The sequence below is a fragment of the Xiphias gladius genome, chromosome 5, assembly GCF_016859285.1.
Source record: "Xiphias gladius isolate SHS-SW01 ecotype Sanya breed wild chromosome 5, ASM1685928v1, whole genome shotgun sequence".
NCBI lineage: Eukaryota > Metazoa > Chordata > Actinopteri > Istiophoriformes > Xiphiidae > Xiphias > Xiphias gladius.
In genome coordinates this window covers 18,264,514-18,292,423 of record NC_053404.1, presented here as the reverse complement: position 1 = coordinate 18,292,423, position 27,910 = coordinate 18,264,514, and the positions used below count along the sequence as shown (strand labels likewise).

The following is a 27,910-nucleotide window of genomic DNA, read 5'->3' as shown; positions in this document are numbered from 1 at the left end:
AAATGGATTTTCAGTTTTATGATCACTTGGCGTAAGACCGCCACATCACCTCACATCTCATTCAAGGCCTCAGGTTTCCACAGACATCATCGCCACCTTCGCTAAGATTTGAGGTAGGACAGACGGAGGTTTGACAAACAGGTCAGAGAGAAATCAACCTTAGGCACCTTGGTGGCTTAGCTGTTAAAATGGTGCCACCCATGTATCACAACATCCTTGGTTCGAGGCCGACCGGGGACTTTCCCCCGTCACCTCTCCAGTGTCAACTCTAATAAAAAGGCATAAAATGCTATTCTTAACACTTAAAAAATAGCTACTCAGAATATACTGTGTAATTAAAGACAATTTTGTTGATGTATTTTCCACTATACCTGCAGATACATGTAAACATAAATGCAAATGGTCATGTTGTGTGGCATTTTTTTGATGCAGCTAAAGTTGAGTTTGCAAAGAAAAAAAAAAGAAAAAAAAACGACATTAGGAATGACCAGTGGTAAGGTTGAGAGCCAACTGGGAGAAATCCATCACAGAAATGGCAGCGATAGTAATGTCCCCCCCTTAACATTAACCTCAGCGTACCATAATGCAGGTGCAGAGGAAACACGATCATCAACCCTCCAAAATCTAAATGTAGGTGTCCAACAACTTGATTGACTGATGCACTTTCACACCTCTTTAAGTTGTTGAAGGGCATTCTGGGAAATGTAGGACATGAGAAGAAGCAGGTTAAGGCAACATGGGTAAAGCCCTGAGAACAATGGCATGTTTTTCACTTCATTGAAAAGCACCTGCTACCAGTCTCTTTTATCTTGGAACAAATAGACTAGTTTTAACTGCTCAGTACAATCGACATAATTCCACTGTCTGATGTTTTCCTCCGTCTTTGTTACTTTTTCAGCAGACAAAAGATTGTCGAGGACTCCCCGCAGGACCCAGCAGCCAAAGACCCTGAACACTCCGGAGGACTCTACCTATTACAACCTGATCCATGTGAGTGAGATGGGGAATGATTTCAGATACTTAATACAGCGAAGCTTTGCTCTCAGCTGCCGTGTGACACTGTAACTGCTTTCCCGGCTATTGGCTTTCACAAAGCACTATTGATTGGCAATTTTTTTTTTCTCTTTCTGTACCACTCTTCACCGCGTATGTTTTTCAAAGGCAAGAAATGTTTTACCTACTACAAAGTTGTCTGGAAAAAATGTTCCAGAGTTTCACTATATTTGACAAGTAATTTTCTTGAGCAGTTCCTTTTTATTCAGTGTTCTCCTAATGTCATTATTTGGAGTGTTTCATAAATTTCAGCCAACAATAGCTCAGCGCAAAGTCGCTCTTTTTGCAGCGCTTGAGGTTTGCTGGTATTCTTTTTAATCGACTTAGTTATATACTGTAGACAATGCCTCAAATCAGTAATTTCAATGAATAAAAAGCACTAGACATTTAACATTTGGAAAAAAGAGCAGCAACCTTTAGAAAAGAAATAACTGTGCCGTGTTAAAAAGATTTAGGAAGTGGTTCTAAAACATGACTGAAGTGACAGCTTGATTACTCTTATAAATTTGATCACATGTATTGGAAAGAAATTCACAAAAAATATTTAGAATAAGGATATTTTAGATATTTTATTTTAGGAATGCAATTATTGATTGAAAGGTGAATAACCCACAGAGCCAACATCTTATAAAACGGTGGTTTCCAACATGGGGGTTACATACCCCCCAAGGAGGAAGCGAGGAAAGGCTGATGGGTACCTGAAAGCAAACGGGGAGTGCAGGAACCTCTGTTCTAAAATCAATTTTTGTGCTTTACCTGAACAGATATTTATAGTGTTTGACATGTCGTAATCTGTCCTCTGTCTCTCTGCACTCAGCGGTCCGTCAAGGATGACAAGCGCAAGCCCAGGAAAGCTGAGTAAGTGTCCAGTTCGTGTCATTCAACCTATCACTACTGTTTTAAGAGGCCGGCCTGTTGCCTGCTGGTCAAGAGAAATGACTGTAGCTTTCATTAGCCCCATGTTTCACCTCGGATATATTCACTAAATATGCTCAGTGAAATTTCATGTTGTTTTGTATGGTGGTATTTCAGTGTTTTTCTGTGAGGAATTGAATAATTTATAAAGATTTAAAAAGATGTTTTTTTTATATTGCTACATGTACCTGCAGATCTGATCCTTCACAAAAAAAAAAAACGACTAGAAAGTGTATGTGGGTGTGTGCATTCATGCATATGTATGTCCCATAGAGGCCACAAGGTGAGAATACCGCCCAGAGTGAGGGGGTGAGGATAGACCGATAGGGCCGGCTGAACAAGCAGGGGCTACGGTACTTTATCACAGCAGTCTGAAGAGACACACACAGACACACACACACACACACACACACACACTCCAACACAACACTAAAACATCAAGGGTAACAATTTGTTAGCGGATAAATAAGACCAGCGATGGACAGGAGCAGTTTACATGCATCATTAAGGACGAGAAGGTCAGCGGGAAAGATAGCATCTCTGGCTAAAGCTGACAGCAGAGGAGGATGGGAGATGGGAAGACGTGGGTGGTAAGAGGAGTGAAAACTGCAAAGTAGATAGAGGTGATGATAGCAAATGGGAGCAAATACATACAGAGGGAGAAATGGGGAGGGAAACGGTGATAGTGTGCCACCGATTTCAGTGCCAATATCAAACTTATGACCATTTATGTGTCTGTTTTTTTACTCTCTGTCTCTGATAGATGTAACAATCGTGATATAGCCCACTGCCAGCTCATGAAGCCTTTTATATTTGCCATTTAAAAAAAAAAAAACGCCATAGAGTTAAAGTCATTCTGACAAAAATGCCACAAAGCAATGTCTTTTATGTTTCCAATAGCAGCTCCGGCAGTTTGTTGGAAGCAAGAGATAAGAACTGGGTAGTTAGCATGAGTAGTGAACCGGGGAGGAACCCGCCCCGGAGCCAACCCTGTTTCAGCCACTGTTTCTGGGCTGAACTGGTTCCGTGGTGGCCGAAACAAAGCTTAACAGAAAAAAATGTATAAAAGCTCAGATTTTATGATCTGTCAATATAGAAACGATACTAAAGCTGTGTCCCAAATCCATACTACATACTAATTCCATACAGTATGTAGTACATACTAATCGTCGTGGCTCTTTTAGCAGTTAGACGGCTTTGTCACTTATTAAAATTCTTTACAGGCACATTAATGTCTGAGCCAAATTCCTTGACAAAGGTGGCACTAGGGGAAGAGTCAGGGGATCCAGGCCAGCCAGATTCATCCTCTGGAGACCAAGAATGTCTGTGCAAAAATTTCACTGTAATGGTTGAGGGGTTTCAGTCTGGACCAGAGTGATGGCCCGGCCAGCATCGCCATCCCCAAAGCCACGCTGTTAGCGTGGCTAAAAATGTCACCTGTGACCTGATCCGGCCCTGCGCATTAAAGACGGCTGAGCATATTCCGTTATGCGAGGCTAATGTCATCAGTGTGTCGATCACATAATTCAACCAGTGGCCCGGAGGGATAATTACAATCAAAAGAGAAATTTTCATTTCAGCCGCAGAGTGGCACATCCATTATGGTTCATGATCAGTGGGATGATTGCGTGTCCGCCGTGCCTCTGAAAACCACGGCGATGAGGTCAGGTCAGGCCTCAAACTCATCCCAGTGCTGTGAGATCATCGGATCACGGTAGAGTGTTGATGCGTCTGACGTTGCAGTAGCGTGGCCGCAAAGAGACTGATTTCCAATAGCAGTTCTCAGCATATGATAGCGTGGTGAGACTTATTGATCTCCGCATGGAAAATTGTCTTTTCTCGCTCCCGTGCATATGGAGGTCAGAGCGTAGGTTCGGCTTTTCATAACAGCACCCCTGGAGCTCAGAGGGAGGCCGCATGGTGGGGATGGGCAATTTATACAGTGTGGTGGGAAGATGCTTGCAGACTGCTGGCTTGACGATTATCCTCTTTTTTTCCTCCTCTATCATACGTTATTATCGTAGTGTTGGTCAGTTAATTGTCAAGTAGTGAAACTGGACATAAGTAGTATCTTAAAATAAAGTCCCACCATGACGTTGATATGAATAATATGAGGCCAAAAAGAAGCCTTTATTTTTTTTTAAATGAAACTATAGTTTTCAATATCACTACCATCCAGTGAAACTTTGGAGTCAACAAGACCAGCGTCACTCAGGGAACATTTTTGAGAGGGGAGGTTGGGGGGTTTTCCTATTCGCTTCTTGGGGTGGGTATGTAGCAGCTGCTAAAGGAACCGCACCTGAAAATATTACAAACACAAGCCACCCACAACTGTAGAGCGCACGAGGATCTCAAACAGTTGCCTGTGAAAAAGCAGCAAGACTGAGCTACAGGTTCCTGAGTATATAAACCCAGATCTGGTTTTTTTTTGTATCTCGTTTTTGAAGTAATTGTTGAGAGGGCAAAGAAGCGCTTGAAAACCACCAGCCGTTCGGCGGTGTGTTACAGAGCAGGCCCGCAAGCAGGCTTTATATAGGCCACACCTACGGAGGCAAACAACTACAATCAAGACAACTGATCACAGGTGTGTCTCCTTTGAAAGTGAGTTTGGAAACTTAGCAGACATCAAATAAATTATATTTCTAATATATATCTTCAAGATTGATGAGGAACCAAAGTATAACCAAGTTCCAGGAAGGGGAAAAGTTAGTTTCCTTATTTAGATCCGAAAAGTTGCCCCTCACAGGTACAACGTCGGGTACGTCTAAGTCTTCTTAGTAGCAGTTCTCGGCTCCTTCATGTCGGCTTAAATGCATTCCATAATACTGCCAACCTTGCATGGCGCGATTTGTTCATCATTTTCAGCCATTGCTGGGTGTATTTTGTTGAAATTGCAGGGCAATCATCATCGCCGTGCAAAAAAAGTTCCGCCGTAAAGTAAAGAAAAGTTGTTTGCCATGGTGAGTCAACAGAAAGAAAAAACGTCGGGGGTGTGAGAGAGAGCTGCTGCTGTACTAGATATTCACAGGATGCTCCAAACAAATCCGTCCATAAAGAGGGAAAAACACTGAGACTACATCAGAATCTCAAAACAGCACTACGGGCGCTCGCGGTTGAGAGGAAATATTAGAAAAAAAGCTGAAAAAATCTGTTAAAGAAAAACAGGAAGAGGATACTATAGAGCTCTGAGAGTCCGACAAACAGTTTGAGGCACATTTATGTAAAAAGCCTACTCATTTTAAGACACTGTATATAGGAAATGATATATATATATATACCTTTGATAGTGGTTGTCATGTTTACGATAAATGTCTTGTATTAATTTAGAGGGTAATTTCATCCAGATTTAGTTTTGAGAGAGGGCAACACCTGTGATCTATCAGGTCTTGATTGCAGTCATACGCCTGTAGGAGGAGCCTTTATAAACCCTGTTTGCTTCCTGCTCTGTAAGAAAGTGACAAAGGCTGTGAACTGCATCGGGGATTTTAAGTTCTCCTTTGCCCTCTTTTAGTCTTCCAAAGCTCCAATTATATGTTTTTATACCAGTTTTTCAATTGAAGGACTTCTGCATTCGCTCCCCCCCCACACACACACACACACATGATATCACTCCTCGAATAAATGCAGAAAACAACCCAAAACTCGATCTTTTTAACCTCTTTTAACTCGCTAATAAATTTAGAAGATGAAAACATACAAAGTTCACACTCTGCCAGGTCGTGGGCAGGTGTATCCCATGTTGGAGAAATACCAAAACACACTACACTCAAACTGCACTTGATACCCTCTTTTCCTTTTATATCGCTGAGTGTCTCCCACAATTCCCCACGGTCTAGCGCACAACACCAGTCCGGTTGGCGCTGTTGGTCTTTTTCCCGGACATGAAGGAGGGGAAGTTTATGACACGTTGCGTTTCAGCGTGAAAATTGCTATTCACGTACAGACGCTTGCGACCACGGCAGAGCTTCCACACGTAGCAATCTATTCTCCTTAATGAGACTGATGACATTAACACGCATATCTGACACTGTCAGAATAAATACAGATGTCATTTTATCAAAGACTTTGAGAAATAGGATCCGTACTTCAAAATTCTGATGGGGACATCAGATGACCCCATCAAAATAATGTTATGTAAATAATGTTATCTGTCATACGCTGGACCACAATGAACAGTTACAAAAGTGGCTGTGGAAGGACACAAAGTCCTTCGTCCTAACACGCATCCATCCCCTCTGTCTGTGCTTTAGTCCCGGGAAGCTGCTGGACGTAGACGACCAGTACTACCGGGGCCTGTCCACTAGCAGGTCCGAACCCTGCATGTCCACAGAGGAAGCCCCCCGCTCACACAGCAGCGTGCCTGAGAGGAGGCGGTCCACGGACCGCAGGCGGTCCCTCCGGTCCGCGGACCGGAGAGCGGCTGCCGTCGAGACCAGACAGACCAGAGGGAGGGCCGTCACTGAGCCAGAGCCTCCCAAACCCGCCAAAGACAACAGGTACTTCATCTGTGTCCTTGTGTAGAAAGAACTGTTTTATTCTGTAAAGACTGATAACCAGGATGGGGCCAGTGAGAGAAATGGTTTTATAACTGATGGGTCGTAGATTTGACCCCTTTTGTTATCGTGCCCGAAAAACAAATATGCTGGTACGAACATAGGTCCAGAAAAGAGATTTGACTATTTAGGGCTCCATTTTTCTGAAACTGAGCATGAATGAAACAGAGGTGCCCTTACTAATTGCTCATTTCTGCTATTTTGGTGACCACAAGGGCAAAACCTGGCACCACGTTTCATAATGACCAAATATGCCAGCTCCACTCAACGCGATTAAAAGCGGAGAGCTGAGCACCAGCTTCGGAGGCCCCTAGAGTCCAAGGACCTCTGACCGAAGCTGGCTCGGGGGTCATCAGATCACGTTTGTGAGTGGTCTTCTCCAGCTGTGCACTGATTGAAAGTCTCTCCACACTGACGATACACACGAGATACTTAAATGTATCTGTAGGCAAACGTTGCTTGGACTAACAAAACTGCTTAGTCACATACTACAGTAAAAAAAAGCTGTAAAATTCTTTTTTTTTTATTAAATTGATTAAAAGAGTCACATTTTGGTCTGTTTGCGCACATGCACCAATGCTGCCGGTGTTAAAAGTGTGTGTGATTGCATTTAATAGGAGCTATTTAGGTGAAAATAATCCGGAAAATGTTCTTTGGAGCTTCGCTGAAAGAGGAACTTTAGTACCAGACTGAACTGCTTTCCAGCTTGGTGCTAACCACACCCAGCAGCGACGTCACAGTGTACCGACACACCCTGGCGTACGCTCCGACATCACTACGGCGAGGGCAGGAGATCAACCACTAGAGGCCCGGCCAAAGACAAGGTTTTTCAGCTGTAGGGAAAGAAAAATTCCCGAGGATGCCGCAAATGAAAGGCTGGCGATGAAACACATCTTAAGTAAACTGGCTTAAGTAAACTGAGAGGGGAGCGACTTCAAACATCCTACAAACAGTTGTGGGAGACGTTATTGGTAATTAGTTGAGCTAAACTGTACCTGCTTTACTTGCGAACGGAGACCGTGAGGCACTTGAACCCACGAGGATCTGTTTTTCTTTGTTTAGCCGCACTTGCATTTCACATTCCAATTGGTCGAAGGACAGAAAGTGACAAATCAAAGTAAGGATTTCATCTATTTTTCCTCGTTCTTTCTCCCCATTGCCTCAGACAGCCAGTGCACATGATAAATGACTCCTGAAGATGATAAACAATATGAAATCTTTTTTCCTGAACATCAGTCTTTTCATGTCCTTTCTCATTTTCTTTGTTTCAAATCTTTCAAGCCAACTCGGTTCTATTTTACTTTCTTTCTCTTTTCTTTTTCTTTTTTTTTTTGTCTTTTGACTTTGCCTTCTGTCTTTTTGGTGAACTTCGCTCTTCTCTCCTGCTCTGTGTTTAACAGGCGCTCCGTTCCCAGATTGTCCTCCTCAGAGAGTCGGACTGACAACCCGTACGACTACAGACATCTGCTGAGGAAGACCTCGCAGAGACGAAGGCTCATCAAACAGTACTGAGCACAGGGGGGGGGCTGAACTTGATAGCCATTTGGTAAAAAACTGTCAAAACCTGAAGCATCATTCAGGCTACGTGGCAATTTGTTATCATATATCACGGTATACAATATGAGTATTTGATTCATCACAGTTTCTTTAAAAAAGCAAAAAAAAACGACTTTAGTTAGGGAAATTTAAAGGTACCGATTTCACTGATTGTAGGTCACCACCAGTCTAATGTAACGCAACACTGACAGAATGCAGGTACATGTAAATAATAGAATGCTATGCCCTTTAAACTTGCTGTAAAAGATGGTTTTATTTATGTAATTTGTAAACTAGACATTGCTACTCCTGCTTATTTTGCAGTATCAATCTCCTTTCAGAAGTTTTTTTTTTTTTTGGCCTGTTCGTGTGTGTGATGTCGTCCACGTCCCATCCATTTAAACATCAGATATCGTTGTATAAAGTCTAATAGATCATGTAAATATGCAGGTCGTGCTCTTACAACTTGACGACTCTGCCTTTCCGTCCACGCGGAGGAATGTGTCTTTTGGGAGATCGGCTTCGGCGTTGTCGTGTCGCATGAAATGTACATAGTTTTTCTGTGCTGTGACCATCTGGTTTGTTCACGTGAGGAAATAAAATACCATCAAATTCCTTGTGATGTTTCATTTATCCTACATTTAAGACTATCTGTCTCTGTGCAAGGTGAGAGTATTTTGAGATGAATGTGCCGTACGTGCTCCTTAATTCATATTCAAGCCTCTTTTTCCTTTTTTTTACTGCAGTGCCCATTTCAACTGAAAATATTTAATTCCTGTGGATGAATAATTGAAAAAAAACGGTTCGATATCAGACGTAAACAGCAGCAGCTGTGGTCATGTTGATATCAAACCATTCTAGCGGGTTCCTCTTGGTGTAGACTTTTCTTTCTCATGTTGACTTGAACATTTCCATGAGATTCAAACTCTGACCTTTCTGTGTGACATTTTAAAGGAGGCAAACCGCCCACGGGGAGTTGTTAGTGAATCCCCGACAAAAGGGCTGACTGCACGGCCACACTGGCACGGAAAAGCCACACACACAACCAAATAAATCCAGAAGAAGGAAAAAAAAAAAAACACAGACAACTGGGATATGCCCCAGTTGTCCCGTGACCCTGCAGGTACAGACAGTGGGAGGGAGGATAACATGGAAAGAAGGAATGCGATCGCTCCTTTTGCAAAGAAAAGAACAATGATTTTTAAGAATTATACAAAGTTATTCCAAGAGGCTCTATTTTCAATATGTACAGAACTTTAAATCTTTAGAAGAAAAATGATATATGAGGAAAATCCATAAACCAGTCATAGAGAACAACAGACATACTGTAACTCAGCATATACAAATATTATAATGGCTTTGCCGAAGGGGTCTGGTTATTTTAATCATTCTCTCTGGCAGTAGATGGCGGCTGGTGATTGCTCCCGTGAATCACAGCAGATGTGGCTCCGCGGAGTTCTTGACGCCCGCGGGCTCCGTTTGCTCCCATTCGTGGACAAAAACGGTGCCGAAGGTGTCGGCGGTGGACTGTAACGCCGTGACACGTGACGACAAGTGCGTGTGCAGTCGGGACTCTGGCGCTGGTTCGACCTCCAGCCTCAGTCCACGTCCGGCACCTAGAACCAGCGCCCAGGCGGATTCCTGGTGGAGAGATCTGCAGATTTGCGGGGCATAGAGGCGTTGCATTTTATTTTATGGACGGAATGCTTTTCTTGCTGAAGAACAAGGAACCCAAGTAATCGGTGCAGCTGAAAGGGAGCTATGGGAAACAAGTAAACTACAGTAAGTAGGCTGAAAGAAGTACTGGGTAATGAAATACTTTTTGGAGTAACGCGCCCCAAAACCGAGGAGAGAGGAGGGACCCGTGCGCCCTTCGGTGCGTCTGAACCAAGTCTCCCTCGCCGCCCCGCTGCTTCCTCCACCGGGGGCGGGCAATTCAGAGCAGCGGGTCTCCCAGAAAATAGGTCTGCGAACGCCGGGCAGACGGGCTAGCATGGCGGCGCAAGTTCGGGATGTCGCGTGGAAGTCGCGACGCACGACGCACGACGCAGCGCGGCTCGTCACGACCCCAAGTGAATCACGGAGGGGTTTCTTGAGTGACGTGAAACCCGGGTTAGACGCAATTAGGCACGGCTTAGCCTGCGAGCTGCATATTTACCCGCAGCTGTAGCTTCTGGCTGCTTTTTTTTTTTTCCAGACCACTTTTTCATCGCCTCCTGGTTTTGCGCTTCTTTTTAATTTGGATTTGAAATGTAGCACGTCTCCATCCAAGGCAGAAATTTCGCTGTAGATTTTTTTTTTTTGTCTTTGTTGTTTTTGTTTTGCGCGCTGAACTTGCTCAGACTCTCCTGCGATCTATTCTTTTCTTTTTTTTTTTTTAACAAGTGTGCGCCGCTGTGAAGTCGAGCGTCTGCGGATTTCTCTGGGAAGACGCCGCTTCATGCTTCTTGCACCTGTGGACGCTTGCAAAAAAAAAAAAAAAGAAAAAAAAAAAAAGAGAGAGCGCGCACCGAGGACGCATTCGCCGGTGATTTTTTTTTTTTTTTTTTCCCCCCCTCACATACAAGACTCGTTTTGATTTTCAGGAGCTTTCCCAGCAGCATAAAAGCGTCTATCGGATGCACGGCTGGGTCCTCGGCAGTCGGAGAGGTCTGGTCGGATTCAGCACCGCATCGGCTTCGAGCAGCTCCCGGTCGACGCTCGTGGATGGGCTCCGTCGGTCTCCCTGTCACCTGCAACTCCTAACTACCGGCAACAATGGCATCACACGGTTTTTGGTCTCTTGGCGGGGATAATGCGGGGGCCAATACCGGGAGTCAGAGCCCCAGTACGCGTGAGTGGCTTTTTTTTTTTTTTTTTTGGTCTTGTCTTCAAACCACCTCCGACGGACCGGGCGCAGCACCGATTCCAGGGCACCGTCTCAAGCCCAGTGCCCTGCATTTGGTGTTACCGCCACCGAATCCCAACCAAACGGGCCCGCTGTATTCACGGGGGGGGGGGGCTCTAACACCCGCCTTACAGGGCTGCTTTTATTCCAAGTTGCATGGCGCCTCGTATGCCGTTGTCTGAAAGTTGGACTGAACCCTGAAGCCCGCACACTGCTCGACCTTTACCTGATTTATCCCCTTCTCTCTTCCAGCCAGGGCCTGGTGCCAAGCGGCGGCCCAGAAACTGTCCGGAGGGATTGGATCGAAATTATGTGGTATGTTGGTGCAAGGGATGGCTGGGTGGGGGTGAAGGGGGACGCAGTTTGGGCGACGTGCCATTTGCTATTTCCATTATACCTGTTTTACGAGCCGGCCTTGTTGACAGAGCTACAAAAAAAAATCTCACTGCTGTTTTGTGGTCTCGAAAGCGCTGCTCAATGTCGGGGAAGTGGAGAAGCCCGCCGATCCGGCCGCCCAGCAGCAGCCGCTGCCGCCGCCGCCGCCGCAGACGGCCGCCGGCGACTGCGGCTGCAACAAATCCTGCAGCTGCACCAAAGCCGCCGTGGTCTTCTCCGACCTCTACTCAACAGGTACGACGCCACAAAGTGAAAAAAAAAAAAAAGAGAGAGCTGGATTTGTAAACACCGCCGGGCTCGGAGTCAAAGCATGGCCTTGCAATGGATTGGCTTCTTTTATTCAGTGTGGGAAAAAAAAAAAAAAAATACCACAAATAAGTCCTTGTTTGCAGCATGTTATTCTTTCAAATAAATTAAAACAGGAGCGTTTTGTACGTGCATTTGCATTTTGCGAATACATTTTCTTTAAATAACGTGGATTTAAATGTAATTTCCTTGAGATGGTTGGTTCCCGCGGGCATTAAAATGCACGTTGTACGCGAGACTCACAGAACATCCGCCTACATGGGAGGAAATAAACGATTATCTGTGATCCACATCTCGACTTCATGTCTCCGAGACCCGGGGATGATGCCACGCTGAACAATTTTTTTTTTTTTTTTTTTGCACTGGTGGACTGTTTCGGAGAGGTCACCTTCAGCCAAATCTGATCCGCTGAGCTTCGCAGGGAGGAGGTGTGAAAAAAAAAAAAAGTCGCCCTTCAATCACCTGAGCTGTTAAAATAATAAGAAACGTGGTCTTCTTTTGGTCTGGTTGTTTCGTGGATGTATCGGCCCGTAGGATAAATTCACAGCAAAAATTCGACTTGAGGTCCCATTTTTAAAGGCCTGCAAACACACACGATACATCAGTGCAAGTAGAAAAACGTCTCCCTTCGCTTAATTTTTATTAATTTTTCACCCCCCCCACCCAACCCCGCCAGACCTGTTACCTGCCACGGACGGCGACGCCAAGACGCTGACCTTTCTGCAGGAGGTGGTGGACATTTTGATGGCCTACATCGTGGAGTCCTTCGACCGGGAGACGAAGGTGATCGACTTTCACTACCCCAACCAGCTGCTGCAGATGAACAACTGGGAGCTGCAGGACGAGCCGGCGACCCTGGATGACATCCTGATCAGCTGTCGCGCCACCCTGAAATACGCCATCAAGACAGGTAGGCCTAGGGCTGTGTGGTGCGCTTGCAAAATACACTAAACATCGATTTTAGTGTTAGGAAATACACCCCCTCCCTTTTTTTTTTTTTTAAACTGCATCTGTTATATGTAGATTAGGCCTGGAATCCGGCCTGCTGTGTGAAATAAGATTAAAACCTTATTAAAACACACATTAAATAGAATGTAAATGGTAATAACAGGAGACCTGCCACAGGATCTCGTAAAATACCGTTAAAAAATAATAAAATCTACTCAACTTGTGAAAAAAAAATCACTAACTACCATAAATTATATAATTTAGTTGTAGGATTTATGGGGGAATACTATTGACGGTTTTTGTTGACGGATATCCTCCAAAGCTATTCACATTGAAGGCAGGATAAATGATGCCCTGTGGGGGGGGGGACCAAAATCCACCTGGAAGTTGTCCCTCCTCTCCTCCTCCCGACCGTCAGAGCAATAAACGCAGTGACGCAGTAAATCTGGTTCACCGGGTGGGGGGTCAGTAGGCTAAGAACCACAGCTCTCTCCTGACTGGCACATGCAGGAGGGACATTTACAGTAACACCCCCCCCCCCAAAAAAATAAAGTATTGATCCCTCTTTTCGTAGCACTTTGCCTTAACCCCTCTAGTTTAGCATTTATAGGCCTTTTATGAACATTTATTCAATGGTTTACGGCTGTACCGCAGGTACAAGGTGAAGTTGAAATACATCAACACTTGTATCTGCGCACAGCTACACTTACGGTGCGTGACAACCCATTTCTTCCATGTTTATATGCCGCTCCGAAAACGTTAAATACGGGGGGTTAGAGTAAAAATGTTGCGGGTTCATAACGTAAAATAGGTGGGGAAAATTCAAGTGTGCGCATCTCAGGCAATCGCTGTTCCGAGGAGAAACGTTTGACGCGCCTCTCGTTTCTCCAAAGGTCCACGAAGAATCCACATTTAATTCGTTTCAGAAAAAGCTCCCCTGCCCGTATTTATAGACACCGGGGCGGGACAACCCCAATTTGGGGGACTGTTTACCCAACCACTCGACTCCCAGATTACCCATGTCACACCACGTGTGATCGTCATTTCTCCAGATGATTCGACGCGTCACTGCAGCTGCATTCCTAACCTTCAATTAAAGGGTTTGGGAGTCGACGGCTTTCTGTGCCCTTTTTTTTTTTTTTTTTTAAGCACACAAAAAGCAGATTTCAATTTTCCTGACACCAGATGAAACACGCACACCTCACGCCCCCCCCTGCTCCTTTTCATTCAGCCCACCCCAGGTACTTCAATCAGCTCTCCACGGGATTGGACATGGTTGGACTGGCAGCCGATTGGCTAACGTCCACCGCCAACACCAATATGTGAGTATGCCTGCCCGCACCGCCGTGATTTTAAATGATAATGACAATGAATTCCATTTCCGGTCCACCCATGCGCACTCTGGTCTGTGTCTGCACCGGCTGATAGCGGCTCTTTTTTTTTTTAACTCAATCATGGCAAATGAAAAGGGTGAAATAAAAGGCAGCCCCCACCCCATTACACCCCCACTGCAACCCCCTCCCACCGCTGCCTTTTACCCCCCCCCCCCCCCTTCACCTCCATACCCATGGGGTTTCAAGGGGGAGAAAATTAGCTCTGAAATTAAATTCAGACTAATCTGAAGCTAATTTCGGCGTGTGTTTTCGGGGTGATAAGCTCAGCACGCATCAGCCATGGCAACCGAGACACTGCAACATAAACCCTCATGTTGACACTTGGGTTGTTTGTTTTTTTTTAAATTTTGCTGCAGCTAACACAGGCATGTGCAAATAGAAAGCTGTATCAGCAGGCACACACTGGAAATTTACTTTTTAATGCAGCAGGGATGGTGAAAATGTGAGACTTCTGTACAACAGAGAGCCCATTTGGGTCTATGAAATGTAGCCTAGGATGTTTGAAAAGCAGTAGAAAACAGTTATTAATTTGTATTAAATTTGGATGCATGCTGGTACATTTTGTTCAGAAGCATCCGTGCTATTTAAGGTGGAACTATTTTAATAATTCCACATTTTTAGTGCAGAAAATATTGTTTTTTTTTTATCCTTAAAGAATTTTAAGTAGTTTGCCTGGTTTATCTACCTATGCGACGATTCCATCTCTAAGCATGTCCTGAAACACCCAGACTGCAGGGGGGGAAGTGTCAGTTTGCTGGCGGTTTTTCGGTGATGATTCACGGCGTGTTTTGTGTAACCACCGCCATGTGACGCCCCCCCTTGTGTAACGCAGGTTCACCTACGAGGTGGCTCCTGTCTTTGTGCTGCTGGAATACGTCACCCTGAAGAAGATGAGGGAGATCATTGGCTGGCTGGACGGGCGAGGAGATGGCATTTTCTCTCCTGGTACGTATGTTTGTATGTGCGGCGTCGCCGGTCCCGCCACCCCTCACTGAAAACGGAACCGCCTGTGTGAGAGAGGGTGTGTGTGTGTGTGTGTGTGCTGAAATGTGTCGATTTGCATTTTGATGATATAAATGGAAGTCATTTCAAAGCCAATTAGCATAAAATAATTTTCTTTTCCCATCTTAAGCCCCCACCCTATCAAGCCCCAGTCTCGAATTTTTTTCCCAAGCGTTTCTGGTCGTCGCACGATGAGGAGCGATCTTGGGAGAATTTAATGACAGACTGTGACTGGCTGTGACACTGTGGAGAGTGAGCCGTGACTTTGGATGCTGTCTCATCTCGTGACACGCTGTGAACAAAAGATTGTCTTGTTGCTGTTGCTGTTTCTTCATTTTAAACACGCACGGACATTTTTAGACACTGTTCCGCTTTGTGCCGGTTTGAAAAAAACAAAAACAAAAAACAAAAACCCTCCATCAATCCCATCAGACTTGCTGGTTAAAGCTGTGGTGTGGGCTGACACTGACTGGCTGGCCGTAAATCACTGAGGCCCTGTCTGTCCTCTAGGTGGTGCTATTTCTAATATGTACGCCATGCTGTTGGCCCGCTTCAAGATGTTCCCTGAGGTGAAGGAGAAAGGAATGTCATCTGTTCCCAGACTGGTGGCCTTCACGTCCGAACATGTAGGCATCTGTGCTTCAGTTAAGCTGATAAATGTTTCCCCTGCATTGTCGATGTGTGTCTTAACGGCTCCAATAATGTCCACTGATCCCTGTTTGAACGGTTCCATGAGACCAAATGCCAAAGATCATCTTCTCCAGTGCAAGAATAACAGAAAACGGCATGCACACTGGCTGCTTGATGTGTTTTTGTTTTTTTAAATAGTGACTTTCACACCACCAGCACCGATATAAAGCTGACATTGCGTGTCAGAGTACAAGGTGACTGGTGTGTCAGTCACATTACGTGTCACCTCCTTCATCCTTAAATGACATTTGAAAGAGCAAAAAGCCATTAAATAACACACAAACCTTTTGTTATTATTATTATTACTACTACGACATATTTCTAGAGTTTTTTCCCCCCCTGTGATCCGGTATCTTACAGATATGTAAATATAATCTCTTTTTTTTTTTTTTTTTTTTCTGTAATCTTTCAGAGCCATTTTTCCATCAAAAAAGGCGCAGCTGCTCTTGGCATCGGGACTGAAAGTGTGATCTGCATCAAAGTAGATGAAAGGTAAAACCCAGCCTCTTTATGCGATGCACCTGGTGGAAAAATGTACGGCAGCGGTGGGAAAGAACATTCACTCAAGTGCTGTACTTACATAAAGTTTTATTTATACGCCACTACAGTCCTGTAGGAAATATTGCACTTTTTATTCCACCACATTTATATGAAAGGTGTCGTTACTTTGCAGGTGAAGATTTGACCTAAAACGACACGTGATGCGCTTATGTAAAACAATATTTTGTTAAAGATTGAACCTAGTGGTTTCCAGCCTCTTTGGCTTGTGGCCCCTCACAAAAAAAAGCAGTGTTTGTATGGGGCCCATTGTCAACTTTCAGATGCCTTTTTTAAAGAGTAAACTGCTGCTTACATAGTGACGCATCAGAGTTAACAACCTTACAATGTCATCTATAATAATATATCACTCACAGGGGCCACTGGGGACTTTTACTCCTAACGGTGTATTTCTATGTTGCCGTTTTTTGTTATTTTTACTTATAATAGAGCATTCACCGCTGAATTCACAAGCAACTCAAGTGGGCAACTAAAGATTGATTTTCGTTTTTATGCAGCGGCAAAATGATCCCGGCTGACCTTGAGAGGAGAATACTGGAGGCGAAACAGAAGGTAACGTGATACAGATTTATAACTCTGCTATGGACGGACAGATACTACTTCATGCAGCACTGATTTTTGCGGTATTCAGTGACTGAAACCACAGCGATGATGAGGGAACTGGGAAAACACATGGGCGCTGTTATAGCTGCATCAGTAGGTGCTTTCTGTACAGTCATTTTTCGTCCTTGCTTATGCAGGGTTTTGTTCCTTTCTTTGTGAGTGCAACTGCTGGAACGACAGTGTACGGAGCCTTTGACCCGCTCATCGCCATTTCTGACATCTGCAAAAAGTACAACGTCTGGATGCATGTGGACGTGAGTAAAACGACCGGGAATTGACACACTGAAGACCTTAATGTATGAACAGAAATCTGCATAAGCACTTCCTGTTGCCTGCTTTAAAATGTTATTATTGCCACACGCGCGCGTGATGCACAGTATCTCACCGCGGCAGGGATTTTTGAGAAGAAATACAGAGCTCGCCAGTGAGTTTGACAAATCTATTACGTCTGACTCGCCTCTAACTGCTTTCGGCTGACCCAGATAGGAGCCAGCCATTTCCTATCTAACACTGGAGATTAGGAAAACTGGAACAGAGGCTGTAAATCATCTCCTCCCCTGACTTTGCCATCATGGCCTCGCTCGCTGAAGGAGCTCTATCTATTAATGAAGGTGATTTAGTCCTGACAGGGGGACACATCTATTAAGAGACGTAGATGGCCTTGTCCATCATTCATCAACTAGCTGGAATGAGGGGAAAAAAAAAAAAAACACACACACATCCTGCTTTTAGACTGTTTGTGGCACCTGCTGCTTTTGTGGATGCAGGTTTAGGAAGAGAACATCCATCACATTTGACATGGACAACGCTGCCGGGCTAATATACACATAAGACTGAACAGCAGAGCTTGACCAATAAACTGGCTGGGCCCCAATACAGGCCAATGTTTGCAGTACTGGTGTATAGATTATCCGGTAAGTGTCTCCATTACCTAGTTTGTCCACTAGAGAGCACTGGCAAGTTTATTTTTCAAGTACAAAATGTCCTGTACAGCGCATATTGTGTTCACACACACACAAAAAAAAAGGCAACCCCTGTAATAAAAGGTTGCTGTCAATGACGAGGTACATGACGCTAAATGTGCAAACTGACCCCTACCCAAGACCTTTAAGTTGTTTTTGACGGTGTCACGTGTATCTGTCTGTCCTGTTAGGGTGCGTGGGGAGGAAGTCTCCTCATGTCCAGGAGACACAGGTGGAAGCTGGACGGAGTTGAGAGGCAAGTGGCTCGGACACAAACACTGACACGTGTAAGAAGCTGCTGAGGGTTTGAGACGATGATGCATGACGGCTGTGTTTTTGTAAACTGCAGAGCCAATTCAGTTACATGGAACCCACACAAAATGATGTCAGTCCCCCTGCAGTGTTCTGCGCTGCTGGTCAGAGAGGAGGTAGGCCATATCCCATCAAACAGCACTCAGAATCCAGTTCAGTGCACGTGCCCCTTTCTGTTTTCCCGGGGTAATCCGTGGCTTGTTGTCTCAGCCGTAAGCATTCTGAATCTCACCCCTCGACAGGGCTTGATGCAGAACTGCAACCAGATGCACGCCTGCTACCTGTTCCAGCAGGACAAACACTACGACCTTTCCTATGACACCGGAGACAAAGCGCTGCAGTGTGGACGCCATGTGGACATCTTCAAGCTGTGGCTCATGTGGAGGGCCAAGGTAGGGAAAAGCCAACGTGAGAACTTGCTGTCTGCGCTCGTTTTCTGTGAAGGGTTTTGTGGTGGTAAACATCCTCTCTCAGTGAGGTAAAGCCTTTTGACAGTGAGGTTAGGTTGTTAATTTCGCTCTTACCGATGTGTGAAGCCAGCCTGTGCGTTTGCAAAAGTGAAGCGCGGAGGATTTCTCGATCAGTGGCAACCGACGGGAACACACCGGAACTCGCAAAGACAGTAATGTCGTACTTTTTTTAGGTTATTTTGAATTTGTAAATTAAATTTGCAAGGAACAATGTGCAAGTGTTAGTGTGATATGTTGTTTGTAGAGATATTGCCACTGTCTGAAGAAAGCTAAACCTGCTACTTATATTACTGCCATGTTTTTTTTTTTTGGAATAAAACTATTCTGAACCAAATTATTTTATTGGTTACTCAAGTCTCTACATTGTCAAATTCATCCTCGGAGTTTCCCTCAGATTCGTGCTCTTTTGTGTTCTTTTGACTTTGCGTTTGACTAATTTTCAACATGTCATACACATGGCAGACGTATACGTGTCAAGAGACTGAAAGTAATACAGATATAGGACATTTTTAATCAGCTATCCGGTGTAAAAAGAAAAAGTCTATTCTCATTTACACAGTTTGTGACCTTAGAACTGTAAGGTTCTGGTATATTTGTCAAAAGAGTTATTTACACAAAACTGTATTTTGACAAGTTAACGATTATTCCCTACATATCTTCACACTCATTCTCTAACTTAGTTCTATAATGTTCTACCTGCAACGTACCAATCAGTGTAGGGAATGTTGACAGGAGGACCAATGGTGTTCCGCCTCACAACTGATGGTTTTATTACCGACATTGTAAGTGACTCCGTTACAGATGCCAACTAACCTTGTGTGAACTTAGTGAAGAGCTGATTTTTGTCCAAATTAAAGCATGTTGCTGAACTGCTGACCGTTCCCAAATATCTTCTACCATAACTTCATTCAGTCGTCCGTACATGGATTTGGTGTATTAAAACAAAGTTTTAAAAAAAACCCATTTAAAGGATTTTGATATTAAATTTTTAGGATGCCTATTATTTTGACAACTAAGAGATTTATTCTGTATATTCGTTTTGGTATCTAAGATGTGAAATATTTGCATCTTAACGTCTAAAACCCACTCAGAATCCAGATGAAACCTTATAATTCCAAGGTCAAGTTGCCCGAATAACTTCAGTTTTACAGTATAAACATAATTGGCACAACTCAAACAGATTGAACGGATCTGGATCACTTCTCTTGACAGGGCACCATTGGGTTCGAGGCTCAGATTGACAAGTGTCTGGAGCTGTCGGAGTACCTCTACAACAAGATCAAAGACAGAGAAGGATACGAGATGGTCTTTGACGGGAAAGTATGTTCATATTTAACTTTCTCTCTCCACAAGGGTAATTCATCCACAGCCACATAACGAGAGGAAGGGCAGCTAACATCAGTCCACGTTGCTCCTTTTACTTCAGCGTATTCAGTATCGTCATGGCTGACTTGATTGGCAGCGCAGTGTGTTCTTGCTTTGGGTTGGATCGATGCCATTTTTACCTCTAGCTGCCAGTATAATGTGCTGCTATTATGTTCAATGAATAGCATAATGGCCTGTAATTGCTCATCTGCATATGAATAGCGGAGTGTCTGAAATATCCACTACCAAGCTGAACTGCAACAACAAAAAGACACGCAGGGTATGATGGGGTTATTAAGCTAAAAACTCTTTTATAAAAGGAATGCTTGGACACCCAGAGTCATTTAGAGTGAACACTCTCTAACGTTTCGAGGGCTATTATTTTCCTGCTGGGTCACAAAAGGCTAAGAGTATCACGATGGGGAAAAAGCCAAGTCCTTTGGGCATCGGCCCAGGTGTTCCCTTGTCTGTGCCTCCCATTACGCCCTCACATCAATCTGATGTCGAACACACGGCCACCGAATCCGGTGGTAGTATGCGTGGGCTTCAGATGCCAAAAAAAATAGAGCTGTGAGGTGCTTTCAGACGCAGCGAGTGTCTGAGGAGGAGGCAAGCTACGTGTCTGATGCGAGGAACACCTAATGGATTTTCTTTTCTGAGATGTGAAGCGCCGTTTTCAATCAAAACCTGCTCTGGCTTGGCGAAATGGATGAGCTACTGTTACTTTCAGCACTTTTTGATTTGGAGGAATCTGTAGGATTCCAGGCAAGGATGGCTTTAGATTACTTTAAATTTACATTGCATATGTAAATATATGTATAGGTATATGTAATACATGTTTTCAGAGTATGCCCTGTGCATAGGGCTTGGTGATATGTTTGAATAATATTCCTGTATATCACAATGGAGGAAATGTATGCAAAAGCACATACATTAATTAAATAGATGTCCTCTCTTACGCATTACATCAGAAAACCACTCTTTATGTTAAAAAAAACACTTATTTACAACCTTCCCTACTAATTTGCTAGTGGCTATAATGTTTTTAAGCACACTGTAATTAAAACTGGGGGTAGAAGGTTTGTGGGTTTGCGTGATTGTAGCGTCTCCTGAATTATTCTGGCTTGAACCTGCATTCACTACTAAATGATGCCGATGTGAGCAGCGAGACGCAATTAAAACATTCAGGTAGCGGAATGAAAATAATTGGCTAAAAGTTGCTCAAAAGCTTTGTAAAGCTCAGGAGAACTGCGGAGTCGGAGGGTAATTCTCTGCGAGTGTGTTGCTACGCGTGCCCCGTTTCACATTACGCATAGTCGTTGTTGATGTATTTTAGGTACAAGAATATCGATTAAATCTGCTTTAAACATACAAATAATTTAGCTAGTTTTTGAATTACAATGTGCTTGAAAAGAAGTCAGTTTTCTCAAATTTTTATGTGAGTATAAAATCTCTCAAATTATTCTGATAGCTTAAATTTTTACCTGTAGAAAAAATTAGTCAGTCCCGTTGAACATACAGCTGCCACTGGGGGGCACCAAGGCACTGCAAACGGTGGCTTTAGTTTTAACAGGATAATTCTTTTAAGAACCACACAATCATCCTATCACGATAAGATTCCACTTAAAGTCAGTAACATTAAGTTATTCCCCAGCCTTACATGTGCACGTTTTTGCTTTTGCGCTACTCTGGCAGTTTACTCCGCTCATCTCTTGTCGACTGTGTGTTTCCGCAGCCTCAGCACACCAACGTCTGCTTCTGGTACCTCCCCCCTGGGATCCGCTACATGGAAGACAAAGAGGAGCGAAAGAAACACTTGCACAAGGTGGGTGAGCGGAGATAAGAAGCCCGACTGCCGTATCTACCAAAAACACCTTTTCAGTTCACCATTCTCCTGCCCTGCAAGCCGTTCATTCCTACCCAGCTTGACCATTACACGTCCTCCTCATTAGGGACAACACAGATGTTCACTTCAACTCAGGATTTTTTTAAAAGAAAAAAAACTTTGCCATGCACATGAGAAGTTGTTTATAAATTGAGACAGTCTTAAAATAAGAGACTGTCATTGAGGAAGGATATCACGTGCCAGACTCAGAGGGAGGGAGGCTATTCAGTTAGCTAAAGTGACGGCCATTCAGAGGGGCCCACAGCAGCAGTGGCCCACTAATTGACGATTCAGACGAGCAGATGGTGTACGTGCCAGCCATACAAAGAGCTCTCCCCGCTCTGTTTCCCTCCGCAAAACCGCAAAACCATAAATCGTTACCGTCTTTGTCATAATTCATCAGATGGAGAGGTTTCCTTTTGTTTTTCGGGGTTTGATTGAAAGAGCACTGTGGCCGTTGCTTCACTGGCCCGAGTGTTTGGCCAGCTTGCCCTTTTTTCCACATGGAGATTGAGGAATGCCGCAATGTGCACAGTGCTAATAGGGCAACTATTCGCACTCGGAGGAAAAAGTCCGAACTGAAGGCGCTTTCCCCAATTCCCCAATTGCCTTAATTACTATTTCAAGAGGACGGGAAGAACTGGAAAATGATCAAAAAGACTGATTCGAGGTAATTCCGCGGCTGCTGATTGATTATTTAACAGGAAACTGCAGGCCTGACAGCTGTGGCAAAACACCTGCAAGAGATTTAGAAGAAATGGCTGATTATGTGATGAGAACTACAGAGCACTAACCACAGCACTGTGGCATCTATATATAAGCCTCTATACATGACTAACCACTGCAGCAGACTGGAATTTGACAACCGAAATTGAAACCAACTTCTACTTCTTGAGGAGTTTTCAAAGTTGCTCCTATTTTTTCAACTTCATACCCCTTTTAGTTTATTAAAACCCCTTACTAGATTATGTTGGACCTTTGAGTCATAGTTTAGTTTAGCCCTTAACCCAAAGCTGCAGTATATTGTCATCTTAAGTTACTATATCTTATGTACCTTTCCTATGACATTGCTAAAGTGCATTGAGAGTCACTTTCTACCTTTATTTTATTTTTTACAGATCCTACAACATTCACAGAAATAGAATATTTCAGAGACACTTCTTTTGAAATGTTTTTCCTCAGTAAAATGCCTTAATAAGTTGGTGTCGGTCAAAACAAGGAGTGGGGGTTTCAAACTTGTAATTGAATCTGCCACAGCTCATCACAGCACAGAATCCAGCACCGCCAGCGGGACCCGGCTGAGCACAAACTAAGTGACTGTCACTGCTTTGCTCCCTGAAGATAACCCCTCAACTTGGCAGCAGCAGCAGTCCAGAACCGTGTGCGTCGGGCTGGTGTCAGATTTAGTCGTCAGCCCGGTGGGAGATAATGGACTACACGGACCAGCTTTAGAGTAATCTTGGGGGGGTGAAGATGTTAGATGTTTAGTTGCTGAAAAAAGAGAAGGAAAAAAAAATGAAAAACACAAATCTTTTCATAACTAGAAGGTACGCAAACACAAAAGACAATGATTGCCGTATGAGTGGTCATCAGTAGTCAGTGTTTTTACATTCAATCACTGTCTGACTCAACAAGTGTACATAGGAAACTGGATATTATCAGTCCAAATGTAGTCATGTGATTACATTGTATATTTGGTATAAAGCAGAAGCATAAAAGGTTTCATTTTGCTGCATTTTTATATTCGGTTCCACTTCCAAGTAATCCAGAGTTTGCAACATGAAATCACATGGACTCACAAGGTGGGTGAGTCCAGGTATGTCCGAAAATGAATGAAATCAACATCAACTGTACCCATAAAACTAATGAGCAAACCTTAAAAAACATTCAAGTAATAATTGTGTGCACAAGGACGGATTCAAGAGCCAGACATCTTAAGTGTGCAGGGACATATTTATAGGAATACAGCAGGTTTCTGTGTTCAGGACATGATTTAATGTGACACAGGTTTATATATTATTCATTTCATTATAATGATATTCATAACAAGAGTAGAGTATCAGCAGTATTGAGACTTTAGGTATCAATCAGTCCATCCCTAGTTCTCAAAGCCAGAACTGAAAGTCGTGATTTTGAAGGTTGCAAAGCAAAGTAACTGTTTCTCATTCAAATCTAGTCTCTCTTGTGTGATCGTAACCTCTCCTGTAACTTTGTAATAAATAATTCAGGCTGAATCTATCGGCTCTCTCAGGTGGCCCCAGTGATTAAAGCGAGGATGATGGAGTACGGGACGACCATGGTCAGCTACCAACCACAGGGGGACAAGGTCAACTTTTTCCGCATGGTCATCTCAAATCCCGCTGCTACCTTCGAGGACATCGACTTTCTTATTGAGGAGATTGAACGCCTCGGCCAAGATCTATAAGACTCATCTCACCAATTCCTCCTGTACGTTTCCCCTTGACGGATGAATTGTTTTGTCGTGAATGTACTGGTAAACTTTTTCTTTTCTCTCTCTTTCCTCCAAAGTCCCATATTTAAGAGTATATTTGAGAAAAAAAAAGATCTGGAGATATATCCGTATATTATGTATTGTAGCTTTGCCGTGGACTGACCTGGTCCAAAGCTATGTAAAAGTGCATTGTCCGCTTTTCCTATAGTGTAGTAGATCCCAGAGTAGTGTAAGTGATGTAACTTTATATGTACTTTTTGTGATATGAAATGCTTGTGCAATAGGTCAATGAGGAAGAGTTTATTTTTGAATCATTTCTCATTTGCCGAGTATGTTGTTAAGTGCCAAACGTGGTTGTGTTCTATTGTAACTTTAAATTTTGAACTTCTGGTTTAAAACTAAAGAAAAAAAAAAACTAAAAAAAAAAAAAAAAAGCACTTCACCTTACCTCAGCTTAATCAACTGCCTTTACATCTGCACATAGTCCATTCTAGCAGTGATTCTGGACAAATTCTCTTGACTGGTGATGTAAAGTATATAGTATACCAGCATATGTTAAAAAAAAGAATCCCAACCGGAGCAGGCTGTTGTGTGGATTTGGAACTATTTACAAGAAAAGAAGGCAAGGGAAAGATTTCCATTAAAAGTATAAAACAGTGAAGCCAATTCAAAGCATTTATGAAGGCACGTGGGTCCATCATGCGTCGCCTTGGCCTCTGACAGCTTGACAGACTTGTTAAACCCATTCTGTTTGTCACCAGCCATATGCGGGTATCAAAATGGGCACCATCTCCAACCAGGCTTTATATTTAGCATTGCTGAGTGGGCTTTGCATGTCATAATGATCTAAAATGAGAGCTAACGTAAAGTTATAATCGGTAAGATGTTGATTGTTTTACTACAATTAATGACCATTCAAACTATTTAATATTAGTTTTAAGTTTGAGTGGCAGAGTGCGTCTTTCACGCTTCTTTATTAAGACGCAATAAATAACCTCAGCCCAGGGTTTGTTCTGCTTTGAGCAGACACAGAGGTGGGTTTTAAGGTGTGTCAGCTGCACCCAGTGGTCGATGCGTGTTATTTACACGGATGTAATGAGCTGAGCTGAGTACCATGTTCCAAGATACTGCCGCATTCATTCCAGTGGAAGTTACTCACGCAGGTGCAAACACCAAACTTTTTTCTCATGCTTCCACGTTTCGGGGGCCAATAGAGCAGTGGTTCCCAACCATTTCGGCTCGCGACCCCTTAAAATGAGGCGATGTGTACTCGTCATAGGTCATGGCCTTAGTGTCGACATGAGAATGATTTTTCCTCCTTAGATTGTTTCATTTGAAGGATTTCTGAGGTCGTCGGAGGTGAAAATATCCAGTAATTCATGAGACAAAAAGGAAAAAATAGAGAAAAGTCAGAAAGCAGTGAACACTATCCTTTTAATCATCTCAGATCTTGGGGTCCTCTTATGGGGTCCTGGCCCAAGGTTGGGAGCCACTGCCATAGAGCATAGCCATTAAAGTCCTGGTCTGATCGAGGTGGCCATATCAGTAAAAATAATTTACTGATATGGCTGTTAAGGACTTTTTAATTTTGGACCTAATCAAATTCTTACCAGTGTTTGTGGCAGTCAGGAAAAATGTATTTTGTCTTTTTGCATCCGTTTCTTCTGTTATGATTGTGAAAGCGGGAGAACTGTTTTTTGAGCCAGTGGGCATCACAAGACCTGTAGTACTGACTACGGCCGCTGCTCCAAAATGGCCTCGCAGCCTAGCTTGGTTCCTGGGGGCTTTGTATTTTTTGAACGGAAATCTTTGACCTTTATTATTAAAATGCACTTGGTGTTGCCATCAGTAACCACAGGTGTCTCCAAATCAACCAGGACTGAGATCTTAAGGATTACAACTTCAAATTTGCAAGCCTCTCGAGAGGTTTTTCGGCAGTCGTGATTTTGGATGAGCACTTACTGAAAGATCGAGGATCTTGAGGAACTGGGAAACGGGGCTGTAATTGTTTTGTTTGGATATAGGAACTTCACCAGATTTGCAGCTACTGTATACCTGACATCACTTGCACTAAATCATCGGGGGAGGAGGAGCATCCCTTAGCATTGCAACTGAGATTTCTTCTTTATTCATTCACGAGCAATATTCGAGTATGGGTCCAAGCTATACACCCTGCAAAATATCAAAAGAAACAGTGAATTCAAGTGTACGATGGTGAACGGTAATCAAGTTTCCAGACCAAATGCACAGTAGTAAACTGAAAACTTGCTTACTGTTGGAGGGTTAGTTGATGGAATGTGAGCCCTGCTTTCACGAGCGGAGGTTCTGTAGCATTTTCATTAGAACAAGTTAGAAAAGCACAATTTGCTCTACATGGTCGGTCAGTGTACAATCACTTTTGATCATAGATTGTAAATAGTATTTCAAGATGTCCTAAGAACATATCTGTGTATACATACGTGTATATAATATATAACCAGAGACTATTTGTGAGGTAAAGTAATTCATATTTTCTCTATCTCCAATATAGATTACTTGTATTTTCATCCTGTTAGTCCAAAAGGCTATTTTCTTTTTCTTTGTGTATGTATATATGTATGTATGTATGTCACATACTCGATTTGGTTTGTGACTCTTTGAGCTATTTCAAAGAAAATGTGTTTCAGGGACTGGCTTTAAAGAAACTGACAGATTTCACCGTGAAATACTTACGAGTCTTACTCAGAGATGAACAGTGAGACTCTGGTGTTTGGATGTTAAACGAATATGCAAAGCCATTTTGACTCTGAAGCCCTGTGGTTTTTTTCGTGCACAAGTGATACTTGACGGTATGTGCCAATGTGTACCTTAGTGTGTTTGTAACTGTGTTGCCTTAGTATAAATTTGCCAGTATTGTCTAGTTTTCCTCCAAAGGGGAGGTTGTGCACTTTAGAGTATACACATGAACTAATAGCGTGCAATGTCCAATGGTTGTTCATGAGTTGATGTTAAAAAAATGCTACTCAAAAAATGTAACTTAAGCTCTTTGGTCTGAATGTGTCATGAATCGAGGGCCTGTTTGAAGATGAAAGCGTTTCATTTTTTCTCCCTTTGCAGTTTGTTACTATGAACCTTCTTGTTTAACTGTCTTACATCCCAACAGAGTTGAGTTTGAAAACTTTATTGCTCCTATTGCTTTTCTTCTCCCAAATAAAATGGGCGTACACACCGTGACACCGACAACATCAGATTTATAACAGCGACAAAGGAATCTCACTTTGGTGGTCTTGGAAAGCCAGACATGTTGTATCTCCTGCTGCTGCTGCTAGATTTGCTTCCTTTGCACGTGCATGCGATGCCTCGCCTATCCAGCTTGTTTGATACAAAGTCTCCTCTATATCTATTTATGTATACATGAAATTATATATATACAGTACGTGTAGCACCTGTAATTAGCTTTAGTGTCCAATGTATAGCTTAGCCTGTAGATTAGTGCACTGTCGCTCTAGCCTTTACATGTGATCTGTGTGTCTTGGGCTTCCTGTAAAGTTTCTCCGTGCCGCAAGCATGCTAACCTCGCCTAGCACTGTATACCTCTCCGCGCTTGATCTGACTATCTCTATCCTCTGTCTTTCTCTTCTGCT

At 43.4% G+C, this 27,910-nt stretch overlaps 2 protein-coding genes across 2 annotated transcripts in view; both read left to right on the top strand.

The window, feature by feature from the left end:
• The window catches only part of myo3a (myosin IIIA), a 54,212-nt gene extending 46,179 nt beyond the window's left edge, over positions 1–8,033 (top strand). Inside the window, exons 36-39 of the mRNA XM_040127563.1 lie at positions 909–990; positions 1,871–1,911; positions 6,219–6,464; positions 7,922–8,033. Of these exons, the coding sequence (XP_039983497.1) occupies positions 909–990; positions 1,871–1,911; positions 6,219–6,464; positions 7,922–8,033 (481 nt within the window). The remainder of the gene's footprint in view (positions 1–908; positions 991–1,870; positions 1,912–6,218; positions 6,465–7,921) is intronic.
• Positions 8,034–10,789: 2,756 nt separating this feature from the next.
• gad2 (glutamate decarboxylase 2) lies at positions 10,790–24,361 on the top strand. The gene is made up of 16 exons (XM_040126926.1): positions 10,790–10,890; positions 11,197–11,259; positions 11,413–11,574; positions 12,323–12,556; positions 13,826–13,916; positions 14,821–14,933; positions 15,501–15,616; positions 16,093–16,172; positions 16,736–16,790; positions 16,979–17,095; positions 17,995–18,059; positions 18,153–18,231; positions 18,358–18,507; positions 19,798–19,905; positions 21,686–21,775; positions 24,087–24,361. Exons 1-16 carry the CDS (start codon positions 10,815–10,817, stop codon positions 24,258–24,260), a joined length of 1,773 nt encoding a protein of 590 aa, XP_039982860.1. The 5' UTR covers positions 10,790–10,814; the 3' UTR covers positions 24,261–24,361.
• The last annotated feature ends 3,549 nt before the right edge of the window (positions 24,362–27,910 follow it).